Source organism: Mixophyes fleayi, chromosome 8 (genome assembly GCF_038048845.1).
Source record: "Mixophyes fleayi isolate aMixFle1 chromosome 8, aMixFle1.hap1, whole genome shotgun sequence".
In the NCBI taxonomy this organism is placed as follows: Eukaryota; Metazoa; Chordata; class Amphibia; order Anura; family Limnodynastidae; genus Mixophyes; species Mixophyes fleayi.
The window spans coordinates 17,775,256-17,793,294 of NC_134409.1; the positions used below are offsets into that span (position 1 = coordinate 17,775,256).

The window sequence follows — 18,039 nt, forward strand, 5'->3', positions numbered from 1 at the left end:
TAATTAAGCATATATGATGAGACATGTAAACAAATTATCTTGAATATGTGCAGTCTCTTTTACCATCACTCTCTGCAAAGTTGCAATTCTTTTACTTGGTACCAGTGAGTTACCCTCAAGTTTAGATCACAGTGACCAAGGTAATTTAATAAGTGTGTTTATCTAGGCTCAGATTATTTTAATGTATTTAATATCTTGTGTTTTTGTTGCATGTTATGTTCAATGTTTTGATATTAACATACATATGCTATTTTGAGAATGGGCACCATAATGTCCCCGAAACTTTGAACTCAGTGAAAATACTTTTCATTGTAAAAAGTCCAGTTTTCTGCTGCCGTGTGAATAGAAGAATATCCTCATTCTAACATATGTCCCCAAAATGACCTGAGCCCAGACAATAAAATAAAAATTTTAAATGGTGCTTAACATGGGAAATACTTTGATATGTTTTCGAGGAGAGTGAATTGTGTTATCTTGTCACTACTTGAATTCCTGGTTAATCATAAAATGAATCAAAAGTTGCTCATTGCATGATGCTGAGTGCTTGCATATTTCTCCGAAAGTATAACCTTAGTTTCTTACTTTAATTAATGAATATACAACCCTTCTTAGTGATAATGTATATTGCAAATGAAATATGCTTATATTATAGGGCTGCTGACAATAACACGTTTACAAAAACAGACCAAAGAGTTTCCATTTTTATACACTTTTATTTTGCCTCCGTGTATACAGAACAGCACCATCTCGTCATTACAGCTCTCAGTCAGGTGAGACTGCTATTCTGATTAAAATCAATATAGAAAAATTAAGTTCACTCATATGTATAGATAGATACCTCAAACGTAGGGGTAGATATAGCAAACCTTCTAAAATGGAAAAGTGGAGGTGTTGCCCATAGCAACCAATCAGATTCTAGCTATCATTTACCCAGTACATTCTAGAACATGATAGCTAGCATCTGATTGGTTGCTATGGACAACATCTCCAACTTTTCCTTTTTAGGAAGTTTGATGAATCTAACCCATGGAGCTGTAAACACTTTTATTTCAAGTTGAGCTCCACTTTGAATACAGAGTTCCTGGCAAGTTAATTCCATAAAGGGTTGGAAATAAAACCAGAACATAAATATTTTCAAATGCAAACTTTTATTGGGAATGAAATACATTACAAAGTATGGATTACTTCCTGGGGTTACCCTGAAGGGGAAAATCATGTCTCTGTGGGGTACAGGGAATTAAGGTACTTCAAGAGAAATAGTGATGGTGGAACATTAGATTAGGATGCGCATGCTGCCTTTTCACATAAGCAGGAGGTGTGGGCTTCAACAACTTCTGAGAAATCTTCAGGCTTGTCTAGGCTTACTTGTTTAGCAGCCAGGTCCAGAGATGCTCCTAGGAGTGGGGGAAGTACAAAGTCATTTACACATTGAGTAATGTTATCGAACCAACAGGAAGTCCTATACACACAAAATGGCTTCCCTGGTAGATATCAAAATGGCTGCCCACTTAACCACATATCTTATGTAAACATCGAATGGAGCATGACGTATTATAATGCAACAAGAATAAAAGGCATTACTCGACTGCCATAAGTTGCAAAACTGTTAGATGTTATTTTATTTTAATGGTTGCAGTGTATTTTTCCTGATATTTTGCCAAAACTTGTTTTTGTTTTAGTAAATTGGCACTATCTGTCCTATGTGAATCTTTATATTTCTCTCTTAAGAAATAAAATGTATACTCACCAGAAGGCAGGCAGTGAAAACCGGTAGTCACTTCGACAGTCTTGACTGGGGAACATCCTTTGGCGCAACGTAAGACGGGATGAACAGAGTAGCACATGGAGTTCTCGCCATCAATGTTTTTATCGATGTTCACAAGAGATTGTTGAACGTTGCAACCTTATAAGAAGATAGAAGGTAGTGAAACAATGATACGGCTCTAATCACAAACATTCTGTTGCCATAATTTGGGGATGGGGCCTCAGTAAGATACGTCTTCTGATGTAAGCTATGCAGAGATACTCATTTGCATGTCTATAAGACCAGAATTGGTAGGAGGATCTGAGTTTCAAACAAAGAAATTAAAATAATTACCAGTATTCCTCTGCGAGTCTCTAGTTTCTTCATTTAGTCAAACATAATAACAATATTATCTTATCAATACACAGAGTAGATCTTCCTTACCTTCAGCACACGTCTGGGCAGGTAGGATCCAAGCATGGACATGGCTTCTCTCGTCCTTAGCCAGAGAACCGTCAGGTCTCCTAAACTCCTGCATCGTCTCATCGTCATTGCGGCCGCACAGACCACACGTCTTGCCCTTCATCCAGAGAGCTGGCACCACCTGGAAAATCACATTGTTGGGTACGTTCCATTATTGATTGAGATTTGGTGTTATCTGGGCAGTGCAGTGGTTAGCATTGCTGCAAGGCAGTGCTGGTGTCATGAGTTCGATTCCAACCAAGATCCTATCTGTGTGGGGTTTATATGTTCTCCCTGTGTCTGTGTGTGTGGGTTTCTCCAAATGATCCAGTTTTATTCCCACAGTCCAAAAACATATCGGTAGGTTAACTGGCTTCTGACAAAATTGACCCTAGTTTGCGTGTGTGTTTAGGGGGTATAGACTGTAAGCTCCAATGGGTCCGGGATTGATGATAATCATATAGTATTCTCTCTACAGCGCCGTAGTTTAATAATAAGTGTGGTTGTAACTAATAACAATGTGTATATAAAATCCTCAGATATCAGTCTCTGTGGGTCATTCGAACATTGTGGATACAGGTAGAAAATTTAGAATGTTATGTTAGATGTGAAACACAAAAGCTGAAAATACCTGAGCAGTCAGTCCATCAAAGTGAACCGCGTCAATGCCAAATTCTGGTGCCATCACGGTCACACCACTTTCTGTCTTGAGAATCTCCACAACTGGCTCTACAATGGAAAAAAATATATATAAATATATTTTAGTACCAAAATGTAGTAGAGATAATCTCTACCTTCTTGTGTGTTTCCGGTTTATATACGTAAAAGAAGTTCCTACCGTTAAATGATCTGTATGGAAGCTGGTCCTCCGACAGAGAAACTCCATTGATAGTCATTACTGGAGATTGGGTCTTATAAGACATTACAATGTCACTGTATGGGAAGAAATTCAGCATGCTTTACTATTTTGCAGTTGTAGCTGTTTATTTGTAATGTTATATATAAAATCTTCATGTCAAATTGGACCATTGTTTAATTTTTCCAAATATTGTATCAGATATCTTTCTCTTTTCTTCTACGAGACAATAAAGAGGGGAACACGCAGGCATTTTAAAAGGGGGACAATCCAAATGTAAAATATTTAGTATAGTGTAAACTATCAAACAGGTTAATGTACCAGCCTGGGACACTGTATAATTGAGGTGGCTGGACCCTGCTCCCGCTTCACACAGCTCTACTTGACAAGGGAGAGCAAACAATAGTGCACGCAGCGTTGCCCATGTATATTATGGGGATAGGAAGAGTTGGAGAGCAGCCAAGCACTGTCTAAAATTATAGCTACGCCCCCATGCATGCTGGTCACGCCCACTGGCGGCGTGGTGTGGAAACCCCCCTCTACAAATCCTGCGTTTGCCCCTGACTGTAGCAATCATTTGCCCACAAGCCACGGTGTTCAGATCGTTCGGTCTCTTGCAGTTTTTGTACTTACTAGTGGCCAAGTTTAATGTTAATGTCTTTGTGTTCTGGATTCTCTTTGGACTTTTTCATCATCACCATGAATTTCATCTCATCACTGCAGTCTTGAGCTAGGATGTGGAAGCAGCTCTCAGGCATGGTGGAAGCTAGAGTCACGCCACCAAAAGTGGTAATGCTATTTTCGGTGGCCTTGCATTCACCTGGCAATAAAGAAATTACATTTGCATGTAAACATGGCTGTGCGGAAATAACTGTTTCCATTTTGTACATTCTACCTTTAGCATCCAACCTTTCATAGACTCCAAGAGAGTCTGGGGTGCTTCAGCAAATATATTCCATGTTGGAGCCTGTAGGATTTCACTTTGCGAAATGCGTCGGTCTGGGATTGGAATAGGGAGTCTGAAAGCCCTGTAGTAGAGGACCAGCTGTAGCCATGAAATTATGAAAAGAAATGATATGTATATAATTACTATTACTGGGAAAAAGAAAAACTGTCAAATGTGGCTTATTAAAAAACTGTGCGAAAATATACAGGGAAATCAATTTACCCGGGGTAACTGTATGATGAGATCAACAGTTCTTGGAGAACTTAGTGCCACGATAATTTTGACTTGATGTTTGTTATCCTTCTTGTATCTCTCAGAGAATCCTAACAAGTACGCTGCTCCAGGCAGAAGATCTGAAACACTGAAGAAAATTATGGAACTTTTACACAAATCCAGGACATGTTGCAAGACAATACAATCCAGCTTTCTAGATTGAAAAACGTAATAAACGGGAAAGTATAATGAGAAAGCACTAACATCTCTGTAAAGACTTGTCGTCATCATAAAATAAAAATAATTTAAGAAAATAAAGTTTACAATAAAAATACGATGATGATGGATACTTACTATGTGCCAAGAGACCTCAGTTTGGATGGGACCTTTGTCCAGTCTACAATGAGCTTCAATGCAGGTTGATTGCCCAGGTGACCGATTTCAGCTTTTGTAATGATCTTGTAATCTTGACAATTCTGTCCCCACTTCAAAGTGGCCTAAATTAGTTAAAATAGTGAGATGTTAAACTGTATTGGATGGAACGCGTAAGTATCCTTTAATTTTTTGGGGGCAGATGGAGAAGAAAAGACTTTGACTTACTATAGCTTTGTGAGAGCTCACAACCTCGGTATTGAGGCAAGCTCTCCACCTGCTAGACTTGGTCAAATCCACAATGTAGGCCTGGACATGGGGCTTACTGTAAGAATAGTCTGCATAGACAATCATCTGATATCCTTGTCGTGTGTTGTCATTTCGGATGGCTCGAACAGTGATAACCAGTGCTGGGGGCTTGTTGTCACCCATAAATGTTCCCTAGAAGAAAAGAGTATTATATTAAATAAGGTTCAAGAAAATGACAAGGCTTTAGCTCACCTAAGTGTTGGCATGACATCTACCTTGTGGGTAGGCCTAGATTGGCTGCTGCTACTGGAGGATGAAGAGCTTGAGGATGAAGACGATGAATGTTTTTTGTTGTGAATCTAGTAAATAAAATAGTGCCTTGTGTCAGATTATCTCACTAATCTTTAATAGTATAACAGCTTGTTAAATATTCACTGGCTGGGGCTCTTCCACCCATCAACAAAGGCTTAACATATTTTTATCTACCTTGAAGTAACCTGTGTTAGTAACATACATTATGAAACATACCTCATTATATTTCTAAGTTTTTTTCCCTACTGCAATCCCTTACGCAATCAAAATTTTCAATAACTGCCCTGCGGTATAGTCGTCTAAAATCCACGCGTTTCTCCAGAAGAATTTGGCCTTGAGTGATCAATGCGGAATTTCTCGCTATCATTACTGTGTTGCCCGGAATTCCCTTATAATTTTTGCCCGACCCGGACTTCTCTCTCATCATGCCCCCACCACACCACCGAGCGGACTGCAGGTCCCGTAGGAAGTGGAATTTACAAATACAAGTGCGGAATGGCCATTCTGTGAAATGTAGCTCCGGCCGTGATATTCAGTTTTGTGCTGAATTTCCACCGCAACGCTGCTCAACTCTAATCCTCATCGAAATAAAACAAAAACATCCAATAACAGGACACTTACACTTGGTCTCTTCACTGGCCTGAATCGAAGGTCATAAAATTCTCTATGTCTCTGTAAGTACAAAGAGAGTTAATGGATATATATATATATATATATGAAGCACATACTGAAAATCATATAGAGAGTAAGTCAATCATAATAATATATATATACATTATACAAGACATAAATAAGTGTGTATATCTAATATATAAATGTCTAGTGGCGTCTGTGTGTGTGTGAAAAAAATAAAACCAAGCTGCAGCGCCACCTGCTGGGCAGAGTTATACACTGACCTACTAAATTCTTAGTGTGTGTGGGAAAAAAAATTCAAAAAGGGCTGAAATTTGGTAGGGCTCAAACTCATTTTCGTGAGGTAATTTTACCTCATGAACACACATGTGTAGAGGCGTGCGTTAGTGTGTGTGTGTGTGTGTGTGTGTGTGTGTGTGGAAAAAACTATTTTGTCAGAAAGGGCTCATCCAATTGACCTGAAATTTGGTATACTGACATTATTTGACAAAAAAATTAGAATAGTCAAGTCAGTTAACTTCCATCATCCCCCCTTCCCCCCGTGGGAGGGGTGGTAAAGGCTAAATTTACGAGTTGAGGGGTCAAACTCATTTTCGTGAGGTAATTTTACCTCATGAACACACATTAAAAAGGCCGCTTGCGTCGGGAAGTAACGCTCTTCCCCTGAGGAGGCCTGGGCTAGGCCCAAATGCATGACAAGAACCTTTTTAAGACCTTAAGTAGCTTGATTTGACTAGAATGCATGAGTATCATGCACGGGTTAACTTGTATATATATATATATATATATATATATATATATATATTCTACCTACCCTGCCATTGGATGACTGTTTGCTACTGCTGCTGCTGCTGCTGCTGCTGCTTCTCTTGTCACCATGTTGATGCTGTTGTCCATGATCCTCTTGCTGTTTATGGTTCTTGTGGTGCCTATGGGATCTGCTGCTGCTGCTGCTACTGCTGCTGCTGCTGCTAGGGCTTGACTCTTCCGTTTCACTGCTGCTGCTGCTGCTGCTGCTGCTAGATCTTCTGTTATGTTTTCCTCCTCTTCTGTTACTCTCACTGCTGCTGCTACTGCTACTACTGCTACTGCTAGAGCTACTGCTGCTACTACTGCTGCTGCTGCTGCTGCTGCTGCTAGCCTGCCGGCCACGTTCTCTGCTTCTAGCTTTTCGATCATCAGGTGAAGAAGAGGAAGAGGATGAAGAGGATGAAGAGCTGGAGGACGACGATGATTCAACACGGTGTAGTGCAATCTCTGCACCGTCTACAGCCAGTGTTTTGTGATGTTTGTGTTGTTTGTGGTCTCTTTTAGTTTTTTTCCTGCGCCAGATCAGACTTTCATTCCTGGCCTGCATGTGAGTAAGGAATAATACCATGTTTTGTTAAGCCACAAAATGTATGAAAATTCAATACTACATATTCTGCTTTACTAGTACTTACTGCAATGTCATCTATTCCAAGAATTGTCCTCAGCCTCTTCTGGATCTCCGATGCTTCAAGTTGTTCACCCTCCTTCTCCTCTACATCAACCATGGCAATTATCTTTGAGGCTGCTTTGGGTCCAAAGGTTAACTCTACTTGTATTTTCTCAATAGCTCCATCAGTGTGAACTGTGTGTGCATAGGCCAGAAGTCACATAACTCAGAAATTTAATTTTTATGCAAAAAAATAAATAAAAAAAAAGCTGTTATAAAGTGGCCACTAACCTGGTTTCATTGTGAATGCGGTCTGGTGGTCTCCCACCACTTGATAAAAGAGGGAATGCTTGCGGGATCCGGCATTGCGAGATTTGTGTTTTAAACAAACTTTGAATGGAAGTTTGGGGATTTTAATACACAGTGCGTACGACTGAGCAGGTGAAACTTGGCGATGTTGTACATAAGCAAGACCAACATATTTTTTGGACCCAATCTCCGAAGAATCGTCCTGAAAACAAAAGAACAGGAGGAGCAATTGATGATTAGACGTAGAGGAAATGACAATCCCCCCCCTGAGTTCTATAGAATTCCTTGTTGGTTACCATCATACTGGCCCCTTCTGCTGAAGTCCTGACTGTTGACTCAAAGCGCTTCTTCAGTATGTTTTGACTAACTTCTGGTGGCACAAGTGGCGTCTTCTTAGCCGAATCCAGATCTTCAACATTTCTTGAGACAGCGAATGTTCGTGCACTACAGAAATTGTATGAAAAGGAAGTCAACCACAGCGTAGCGGAACTTCCACAAGCTCCGTTATCTCTCAAACTCACTTCCTCTTAGTCATTCAAATTGAATAAACTCAAGAAACTAGTTACTAAGTACTTGTACCATAATTATATTATTCCATCCCTTCCATCCTTTTATGGGCTGAACCAATATTTAGCCAGTCTCGTCACTACAAACTATGACTCTTCGAGAATGCAGCCCGTTAATTCACCAGTCACATCACAAGGGTACATCCTGCCTAGTGGATTAGTAGGCTGCATTCTCATGAATACTTCTCCAGCTCACTAAACAGGTGTCTCCACTGCTTGTATAAGACCATACAACTTGTCGTTTGCAAAAAAATACCTGACGTGCAGTAGGTCATTATCCTGCTGGCAGGGTTGTGTTTCAATTTTAAGATTTCTATCCTTCATATCCACATGGGCGGTGAATTTCGCTGGGATGTTTGTAAGGGCCTTGCCGTGAAATTCAATTCCACTCTGGATGATGGGTGTGTTAATTCCCATTGTTGATACCACGTGAAGTAATAAACTGTGATTAAAATGGAAAACATAGGACATATTGAGAGCTGATACATTATTCAATTATAGCCATTCCTTTCACCAATCATATGACCAATTTGTCCTCACCTAGGGTTGACGTCTGCATTGATCTGTAAGTGTGATTCTAACAGCTGAGCAACACTGAAATCTTGAGAGTAGGTTGGAGTCATCTTTACGTCAACTGTAGGAATAAATAAACTAGTGAACACAATATACGTGCATGACATGATTGGACAAGATAATAAATGCATTCAGGTCTACATACTGTTGACAGGAGAATGGGCCACAGCAGTGACGTACGAACTGAACTCCATTGGCAAACCAAGAATAGTCGGCGTGATATGACGAGCCTCAACAGCTAAGACGGCACGGACAATTTGGCCAACTATTCCATTCAAGAGCTTGTTCAGTATATACTTCACTGTGATGTGTCTATCTGCAGGCTCGTTCAAAGCCTGAAGGGGATAGAGAGATAAAATCATACACAAATATGTATACATAGCCCAAAATGCGAACCAATGTCAAAATATTGGGTTCTTCTTACCCGAGTCAACATTTGAATAGTGTCCTTGTTGATGTCATTAAAGAAGAGCTCCTGGCCAAAGATTTTGATATATCCAGATATCAATGGAACCTGGAATGGTTGACTTCTGAATCCCTTTAGCTAGCAAGAAAAATAGCAGTTACAATTTGGGTTACAGGTAAGGATTTATGTATGAAATGGACAGCGGATAACGACTCACCAATTTCACAATCTGGGCGATCTTCTTATGCATTGGGAAATCGCTGAACTGGATGTCTTGCTTTCTCAGAAGCTGTTCTAATCCTTCTCCTCTTACACCAACCTGTTGTGGTTAAGAACATGTTTTATAGTGATTCCGTTTCATACACATGTTCTTTTTCTTGCCATAAGTTGAACCCATGGACACAGAAACGTTTTTCTTGCTATGTTTTTCTCATCATTGAGAGTTTTTCTCTTACTACAATTTTCTGAATGTCTCTTGATATATTTACACAATTAAATGAATCAATTATTTTTACCTCTACTACGTCAGCCTCTGCTCCTCCCACATATCCACGGAGTTTAGCCAACACGAACACAGGGAACATGGTGCTTGCGCTATTCATGATGTATAATTTTGCAGCAGCTCCGGACATGAGATTGTCTTGCATGAGAAATGAAAAGTTTAGTATATCAACAGCTTATTTTCCCAGTTTACTAATGACCTTCCACATACTTACATCGGAATGTGTCTACACGGAGGACCTTACTGTAGCGGTATCCCAGGCTATCGATACTTGGATTGAACAGTTTCAGAGCAACGCTGGAAGCAGCAGCCCTATAATCAATACAGTCTAGTTAGTAATCGTGATCCTCAAAAGTTACCGATACCTTTATATTACAGACATGTTCTATGACTTCTATGCAGAGAAAAAGATTAAAGTGCACCCACCATCTATACACAGTTAGAGCAGTAATTTAATGGTTCACCCCTCAAAATGGCAACCCCCATTGTATGTAAGTGATGACAGCACATGAACTAAATTATTATTGCATGCCTATAAAATGCTATCATTTTATATGCATGCTAAGTAACATTTTGCCGATGAACTCCAGCTATGTTTCTGATAACGTTCATCCGTCGTCACAAGTCACTGCTTTGGGTTGAGCATATAAAGTGCCTTATTGCCATTTTGGCAGCAGTATATGCTACTTAGTTTACATTTGGGCTCGGTACTTACAGTGGCTCCAGCTGAGGTACACTGCTCTTAGCCAAAGCTTTCAATTGAGAGTAGACTAAGCTGGCCAGTTGTAGGTTAACTTTGCTCTCTCTAACGGCCACATTGGCAATATTGGTAACCATGGCAAGGCTGGGTTTGGTCTCAAATAAGACCAAAGCAGCCATCATTCGCTCTTCAGTACGGGCGTTGTTGTTCAGGTAGATCTGGAGTACGATGTCTTGGACCTACAATACACAAAGTTGGCAATTTCAACTGGCATGAATGAAAAGCAAAACATCTCGTCCTAACAATTATATGTTGGCCTACAGGTAAATCTATAGTGTGTCTGTTACCTTACGACGGTCCACCTTGGCGATGTTCCTCAGAGCCATAATTGCGTCAACCCTGATCCTGAGTGGAAGTTGATTTGAACTGGAGGAAAATCCTGGCAAATATTTCTGGATACGCTTGATGCTTGCAGGCTGTCCGGCATTTCCCAGAGCCTTCAATGCTAAAGCCATAGTCTCTTCATGGACCTTGTGTAGGGCTTCAGCTGCTAAATCATGGAGTGGCTAGAAAAGGAGACAAAGCAATGTGATAATAACAACAACAACAACAGAAACCTTACAATGTTTCCCATATATCTTATAAAATGTTTATTGTTTTGTTCTAAACTATAACAGATTGTTGAACACGGAGCTATGAATGTTCCTAATGCCTCAGTGATGACCCTGATTTTTACGATGTATTTTCATTAATACTGTTTTAGCTCTCAAAATGGCTGCCCCGCCGTGTGGAAGCCTTAGTGATGTCAATGGATCCTTTGGCAATGTTAGGCTAAGTTCTCATGACTATTGATAAATGTCACAAAATGGCTGCCCTACTGTGAGGGAACCCCAGTGATGTCAATGGATCCTTGTGCAATGTTAGGCTGCAATCTCATGACTATTGGTTAATGTCACAAAATGGCTGCCCTATTGTGTTTGAAATTGGCAGAACTGACTTAATATCTGCGAATGTGTCGTTTTCTCTATACACAAAAAATAGCACTTAACTTGAATTAATACAGAAATCACTCACCTCCAAAACGGACTCAGGGCAGGTAGTCAAGGGAGCGCAGTATTTCTTCACAATTGAACCGTATGAGAGGACGACAACTTTGTACAATGCTGGGCTTTTCTGGATTTTAGAATCTTGTAATATTTCCTAGAAATAAGAGTAAATTAGCTTGGACAACCAAAAATACCAACTAACAGCCTTTATGCTCTTTTTGTGTGTTTTTTCAATCATTATTTTTTTTTACCACCTGGTACGTTTGTCATTTTTATAGTAGAACTGTGGTCTGATTTCAGTAACTATTTTAGAGCTTGATGACTGCAGAATAAGTATTTGTTTCTCTAGAATTACTCACAGTAGCGATCTGATACACCCGCTGGTTGCCTCTGGCGTTATGCAAGGCTAGGGAAAGCAGAGGGATTGCCTCAGCAATTGTCACTTCTACTCTGTGAATGATTCCATGGATAAATTTCAAGGTGTTTGCAGTTCCACTCATAGGCAGAGCTTGTAGGATCCAGACTCTGGAAGTAAGAGATAACATGGTCAACAATCAATAAAAGCTGCCAAAGTGGGCAAAATAAATAATAATTGAAAGGGGCATCCCCCGCCTATTAGATTATTTTTTTAAAAAAAAAACAGCTCACAATGAGTAGCATAATGGACCTCAGATTCCCCCTGATCGCAAAACTTTTACTTTACCCAAAAGTTAAAAATCTTGAAAACTAATTAAGGACTATTTCCTATCACTGTTTGTTTCTGCACATTACAGGGTACAGCCACCTCAATTATACAGTGCCCCAGGTTTGGAGGGGGGTTTCCAGGCACTAGGAACCCCCCCCCCCTCCGATTGCCTATGGTCTACGTCTCAAGACTGATTGGTGACAACACCATAGATTCCTTATTGACCGGGTAACATCACTCAGAGGCGGAACTAGTGAGATGTGGGCCCCAGTGCAGGGAGGCAGGGATCTGCCATGTAGCGGGCCCCATTATCTCCATGGGCCCCGGTGCATGGCATCTGTTGCACCAATGGTAGTTTCACCACTGGCAGGATCAGTTTAAACAGGAACACAGTTCTACTACTGAGGGAAAGGACTTAAGCCTTGAAGAACTTTAAGCCATTAAACCCTGAAAAAGTTAGGTCAAAACTCCTCTTTATGAAGGTGGTATAGTCTGAAGTATGACACTTTTGCTTCTGTCAATAGTTTATCATTTGACTTATTTAACAAACACGGTGAAGCGAGCATTAATGTTCTATAACTTATAGCGACCAATAAGAAGTTATTAGCAGTCTAGTGTAGGCATACGAATGAAAGTAGAAATCTGATTGGCTGCTATGAGCTACAGCATCTCATTGCTTTACTAATAAACTCCATTGTCTTCAAAAGCACAAACAAGCTTTGAAGTGACAGCCCCTACTGTCCATGCACGGGATATACAGTGTTATATCATATATTTGCTATCAGCAGAGAGCTAGTTAGATGTTAGAATATGGGAATGCCAACCTTTTTTGGGGTTTTTCGGCAAACTGCCTCCAAATGGTCTGCAGGATGTCGGGACTTGCGTGACGCATGAACTGAACTAGCTGCATTAATTTCATTGAGACTTCCTTCTGGAGCTTCTGTTGGTTATTACGGTCAATGTGCTGTAGAACTTCCACTATCTGATAGAAGCAAACAGTAGAAGCTTTATTTGATATACAGTATTAACTCAGAATAGATCAATAACATGTTAGGCAGGACAACACTTTCTTGTATGGTGCATACCATATCATTTCTCAACAGCTGAAAATATATAATATTGACTACTTCTGCTCTAAATAAAAGAGCATATCAGATTGAAATGTCATCTTGATAACTCCACAAGCTGGTGCCTGTCTCCCAACAGTTCCAATTTTTGGTGAAATGTTGGTGATTCGCCAACCCTATTGTTGGGAGGACTACCTTGTGAAGACCTTGAGCACATGTGAGTGGGGTCTTTGGCTCTGGGCGGCATATGGTTAAATCAGGGCAGGGTTTATTTTGCCTCAATTTTCATTGTTGGGAGGACTACCTTGTGAAGACTAACGTTCACTTATGGGCAAGCTGTGTCTATATTTATACCTCTTTGAAGACTACAGTACCTGTGCCTCCAGGCTCTTGGTCTTGTTCAGAACATAAGGAATTTGGTAGATCTCATCTGCAAAGTTATAATGGAGACTCCCGCGATTCTGGAGTTGAAGCTGAGGGGGATTTTGCTGGCTGCTCCTGGTTCCCACAAAGGTGAGTATTTGCCTGAAAGAGAAAAAGTTGTGTACATACATTTCTGATTCTTTTCTGATTCTTGTGTTGTGTAAATGTCCAGGACAGGAAGAACCTATTTTAAAATGTTTACAATAGTGTTCAACTTGTGAGCCCAGGATCTGATTGCAGAGTGAAAACCATTGTAAAACATGTTTCCAAGTGTTCTGGTGTTATAGTAACTCTCCAGTCTGTCTTTCATATTCTCTCTATGGACAAAGTCGTTCACTGGTTCAGGAAATATCATTTGTTTGGCTGGTTAAATTTCCAGTGACATTCGTATTGTGTGTTATTGGCTGTGTCGCACTTGTAGGTGTTTCTGCATGTGAGCTGAAAGCAAGAAATCATGGATCTTTTTATAATTCGCCTTAAAGTGCACATGTTGCTTACACACAGCGGAGGCAGCCATTTTTTACGCCTGAATCCATAGTAATGTCACTGACTCCAAGTGAAGTGATAGGCAGCTGTCTAGTGACTATCGGCATAACTCACAGAATTGCAGCCTCCATGGTGTGCGAGCAATGGGTACACTGAACGTGTCTACTGTTGTTTCTTTGAAATGTATGTGTTATATACCTTAAGCTGAAAATGAACTTCAAAGCTTTAGACATCAATGATTGCAAGAAGCAGGTGAGATTTACAGATCACTTTTTGGAAAGTAGAACAAAAATAAGCTGTGAGGGTTCTAGGGGCTTATTTTTTTTGGGGGGAGCAAATACTCACTTGACTTCTGCTATGGCACCCCCATTACGTTCCTGGAATGGAGAGTAGTGGATGATCTGTTCAGATGTCACTTGGACAATGACAGAATTGTGTTCTCTGTTCTTTATCTTGTAGGTGTACGTTGCAGCATCACGAACGTTCTGGTGCAACTAGATAAAAAATGATGAACAACAATTAGTGAGTTGGTGCCAGGGTATTTGTTATGCTACATGGACCTTTTACGCGAATAAGACCGTACCTGTCTATAAGATTCATAGTGTTCTAGGAAAGCCATCCCGATATTCTTTGATACTTTATCTTGGCAGTTATTGAAATCTATGGACTTCACAATTATCATCTCCCCTCCTCTTCTGTTCTCTTGAACCGCGTACCTTGCGTGGCAGATGCCACCAATGGTGGACTGTGGTGCAGAATAAGATACATTAGTGAGCATACAAGATGCAAAATAACCCAAATGAACCTAAATGGGTTTAAACGATGGCCAACGCCATACAAAACCAACAACACAAACCTCTTGCAGATCATAGACATTCTGCGACCTCTTGACGTTGAGGTGGAGCATGCTGAGGATACCTTTGTACAAGTTGACCACGGTCTCTGTAACGCCATTTGAGGCGAGAATATTTCCAACTCTTCCATTGTGGTACTCAAACTTGATGGGTTTCACAAATTGTTCAGCAAGTGTCTGGCTCAGCTTAGAAGAACGCGTGAAAGGGTCTTTTGGCCACGCACCATTGATTTCTTTTATGCTAAGAGATTGGACCTAAAAAAAAGATAAAGATTGCAGTAGATGAGGGGCTAATATCACATTCCTAGCTGCCATAAACCCAGACAAATCTCAGAGGAAGTCATTCAAATGAGAAGTTACCGAATCCTAAAACAGTAGAGCGACCTTCAAAGTAATTTTATTTTTTGTAGCCTATAGGGGGTGATTTTCTGTAACAGTAAGCCATTTTAATAAATGGTCAAAATGAACATTTGTCCACCAAAACAGGGGCCCAATTAGACCTCTGAAAATAGAACTGGAAGGGGGGATGATCTTAAAATTATACCATTCCAGTCACCCACCAGGAAGGCAGGAGAACCCAAATTTGAAAATGAGGAAGGGTCATCTTTTAAACAAAGAGTTCCAATATATTCTGGGTCAAATGCAATAAATATAGAAGTGTTCTTAGTCAATCCTACTTTCTGATCGCATCCACAAAACTTAAGAAAGACAAGAAATCCCTTGTATAGTATAATTTGCTGTTGAGCAAATAATAAGGAATTATTTTTTTGTGTCTTGTATTCCTAACATATCAAAATTTGAAGCACGTTTTTAAGTCACTAGTAGGGTGATGCAAAGTGTAAGGCAAGCCTCCTAATAAGGTATTTGCCCAGTCTCTAATAATATCTAATATATCGGGCAGCACGGTGGCTCAGTGGTTAGCACTTCTGCCTCACAGCACTGGTGAAATGAGTTCAATTCCCGACCATGGCCTTATCTGTGTGGAGTTTGTATGTTCTCCCTGTGTTTGTGTGGGTTTCCTCCGGGTGCTCCGGTTTCCTCCCTCACTCCAAAAACATACTGATAGGTTAATTGACTCCTATCAAAACTGACCCTGGTCTGTCTGTCTGTGTGTGTGTGTGTATTAGGGAATTTAGACTGTAAGCTCCAATGGGGCAGGGACTGATGTGAATGAGTTCTCTGTACAGCGCTGCGGAATCAGTTGCGCTATATAAATAAATGGTGATGATGATATCTTAGAGTGGGCTTGGCTGGCTCAGTCTTCCTGGAAATGATAAGTTGACCATGGATAAAAAAATTCATGTTGTCTTCTTTACCTTTAGTAGGAATAGTCTCTGGGCGTAGGGACTGATCTCCAGCTTGCAGGCTATATTGATTCCGGCACGGACAAATTCATTTTCTGGAAGTCCAGTCATCACAAATGCCTCATAGTCATAAAGAGATACTTTGTTTTGACTGAACGAAAGATCTAAGGGGGACATGGGTCACGTTTTATAAACAGGTGTCACAGGGGGTTAAAAATGTTTCAGATTTGACATTGTGAAGATTAGCAGCACAGATGACACAGAACAGATGTATCATACTGCAAGACAGAACACTCATTCAGACTTATGCTAGAAGTGTGATTGTGGTGAGACATGTTAGAGGCTTGGGAGATAATGATGATTTTTATATCAAATGCTTGAAGTTTGGTCTTTGCTGCAAATTTGAAAACGGACGCAGCGAATGACTAGCTGTATGTTATATGTCAAAATTGCTCCATGTAGTATATTAGAGAATGATGATTATTTTATTATTAGTGTACTGACCAGTGCTGCTGGAGTTTTAATCCACCACAAGATGGGGCCATCTCAGGGAGGACAGAAACCTCCCTTGGAGCAGAAGGGCTTGACATTACAGAGAAGGGCATTGTTTAACATTTGCCGGACATGATATGCCTTTCGTTCGCCAAATCTACAAATTAAGTTGCAATGGAAGAGCGCAAAATATTTATATAATGAACAAGAGAATTTATAATAAATTTATAAACTCCTCTGTCATCCCTTATAATCAGTGACTTCTGATGTCATCACTTCAGCGTTTACTAGAAAAAATAGTGTTTCACCAGCAATAATACACCCACTACAGTAAATCATTATAAATTATAGAAGTCACCTGTAATTTTCAGGAGCTACATAAAAGCTCCCACTCTATATCCTTGCGCTCTTACGTGTTCTCACAACGTCTTGGTGATTTCTACTATTCTTATAATTTACAGTAGGGAGTGCATTATCCTACATATATTGTACAGGGACACTGTACACCATAGTTGGGTGCTACAGAGTGTTACATTTAAATTAATTTGCTGATGATGGTTTGGGTGTGAAAACAAAGTTTCTCTATATATAAATGAATAAATAATAATGATTATAATAATTGGTAGATGTGGGGTATATGGCATATGTATTGTATATTCACTCTTCACTTTCCTTTCTTTAATTTATTTTTTTATTAATGATTTACGATGGAACATAGCTAAACTGGTAACATATAATACTATATATGGTAACACTACTACAATAGCAATTTAATTTGCAATATTTAATAAACAGTCTTCAAGCGACAGAGGACAGGACTTATAGGACAAAATATGACATAAAGAGAGGAATTGGTCTACTAGATAGTAGCAATTCTTACCTATATTGCCTTCATGGGTGCCCGCTAAAAAAGAAATATATATATATATTAGCGACTCAGGTGAAAAACGTAAGTATAGCTGACCATTGATTAGGTATGTTGAGCTGAAACAGTTATTAAGGAACATTTATTAAAACTCACCCGCTAGTGCGAACAGTAGTGTTAGGATGATTCCCCTCATGATGATGGTGAATATCTGACCATGAACAAGCTGGAATATTTATAGCAAAACGTCCGGCTTACATCAGCCTTTGGACACAACATATTTGGCACGTTATCGTGTCCTTATCGGGTTTGGCCAGAAAACTCTTATATCAACCATTAACTTGCACCAAAAAAAAAAAAAATAGAAAAAAACTTTTCTGCCCTTTTAATATTAATGCTGATTTATAAATCATATTTTTGTATCACATGTATATTTATATATTTCAATATGGAGTGGAATAGATGACATATATTACAGGAATGGCATAGTTTATATATTATATTGTATTTAGTTTGGAGTTTAGTTATCTGATTTACATAAGGTCCAGGTTATTGTAA

The 18,039-nt window shown here is 39.7% G+C and overlaps 1 protein-coding gene across 1 annotated transcript; it reads right to left on the reverse strand.

The window, feature by feature from the left end:
- Positions 1–1,139: 1,139 nt before the first annotated feature.
- On the reverse strand, positions 1,140–17,667 carry LOC142100011 (vitellogenin-A2-like). Its single transcript, XM_075184012.1, has 35 exons — positions 17,638–17,667; positions 17,497–17,520; positions 16,137–16,288; positions 14,824–15,075; positions 14,551–14,712; positions 14,313–14,461; positions 13,433–13,583; positions 12,816–12,973; positions 11,666–11,831; positions 11,335–11,460; positions 10,608–10,826; positions 10,276–10,499; positions 9,775–9,872; positions 9,574–9,698; positions 9,276–9,377; positions 9,077–9,196; positions 8,798–8,987; positions 8,620–8,713; positions 8,336–8,521; positions 7,810–7,957; positions 7,496–7,715; positions 7,230–7,399; positions 6,602–7,138; positions 5,776–5,826; positions 5,118–5,201; positions 4,822–5,034; positions 4,576–4,718; positions 4,231–4,369; positions 3,972–4,107; positions 3,696–3,882; positions 3,045–3,139; positions 2,838–2,935; positions 2,189–2,348; positions 1,748–1,903; positions 1,140–1,394 (listed from the first exon to the last, which is right to left on the reverse strand). Exons 3-35 carry the CDS (start codon positions 16,233–16,235, stop codon positions 1,279–1,281), a joined length of 5,274 nt encoding a protein of 1,757 aa, XP_075040113.1. The 5' UTR covers positions 16,236–16,288; positions 17,497–17,520; positions 17,638–17,667; the 3' UTR covers positions 1,140–1,278.
- Positions 17,668–18,039: the final 372 nt, after the last annotated feature.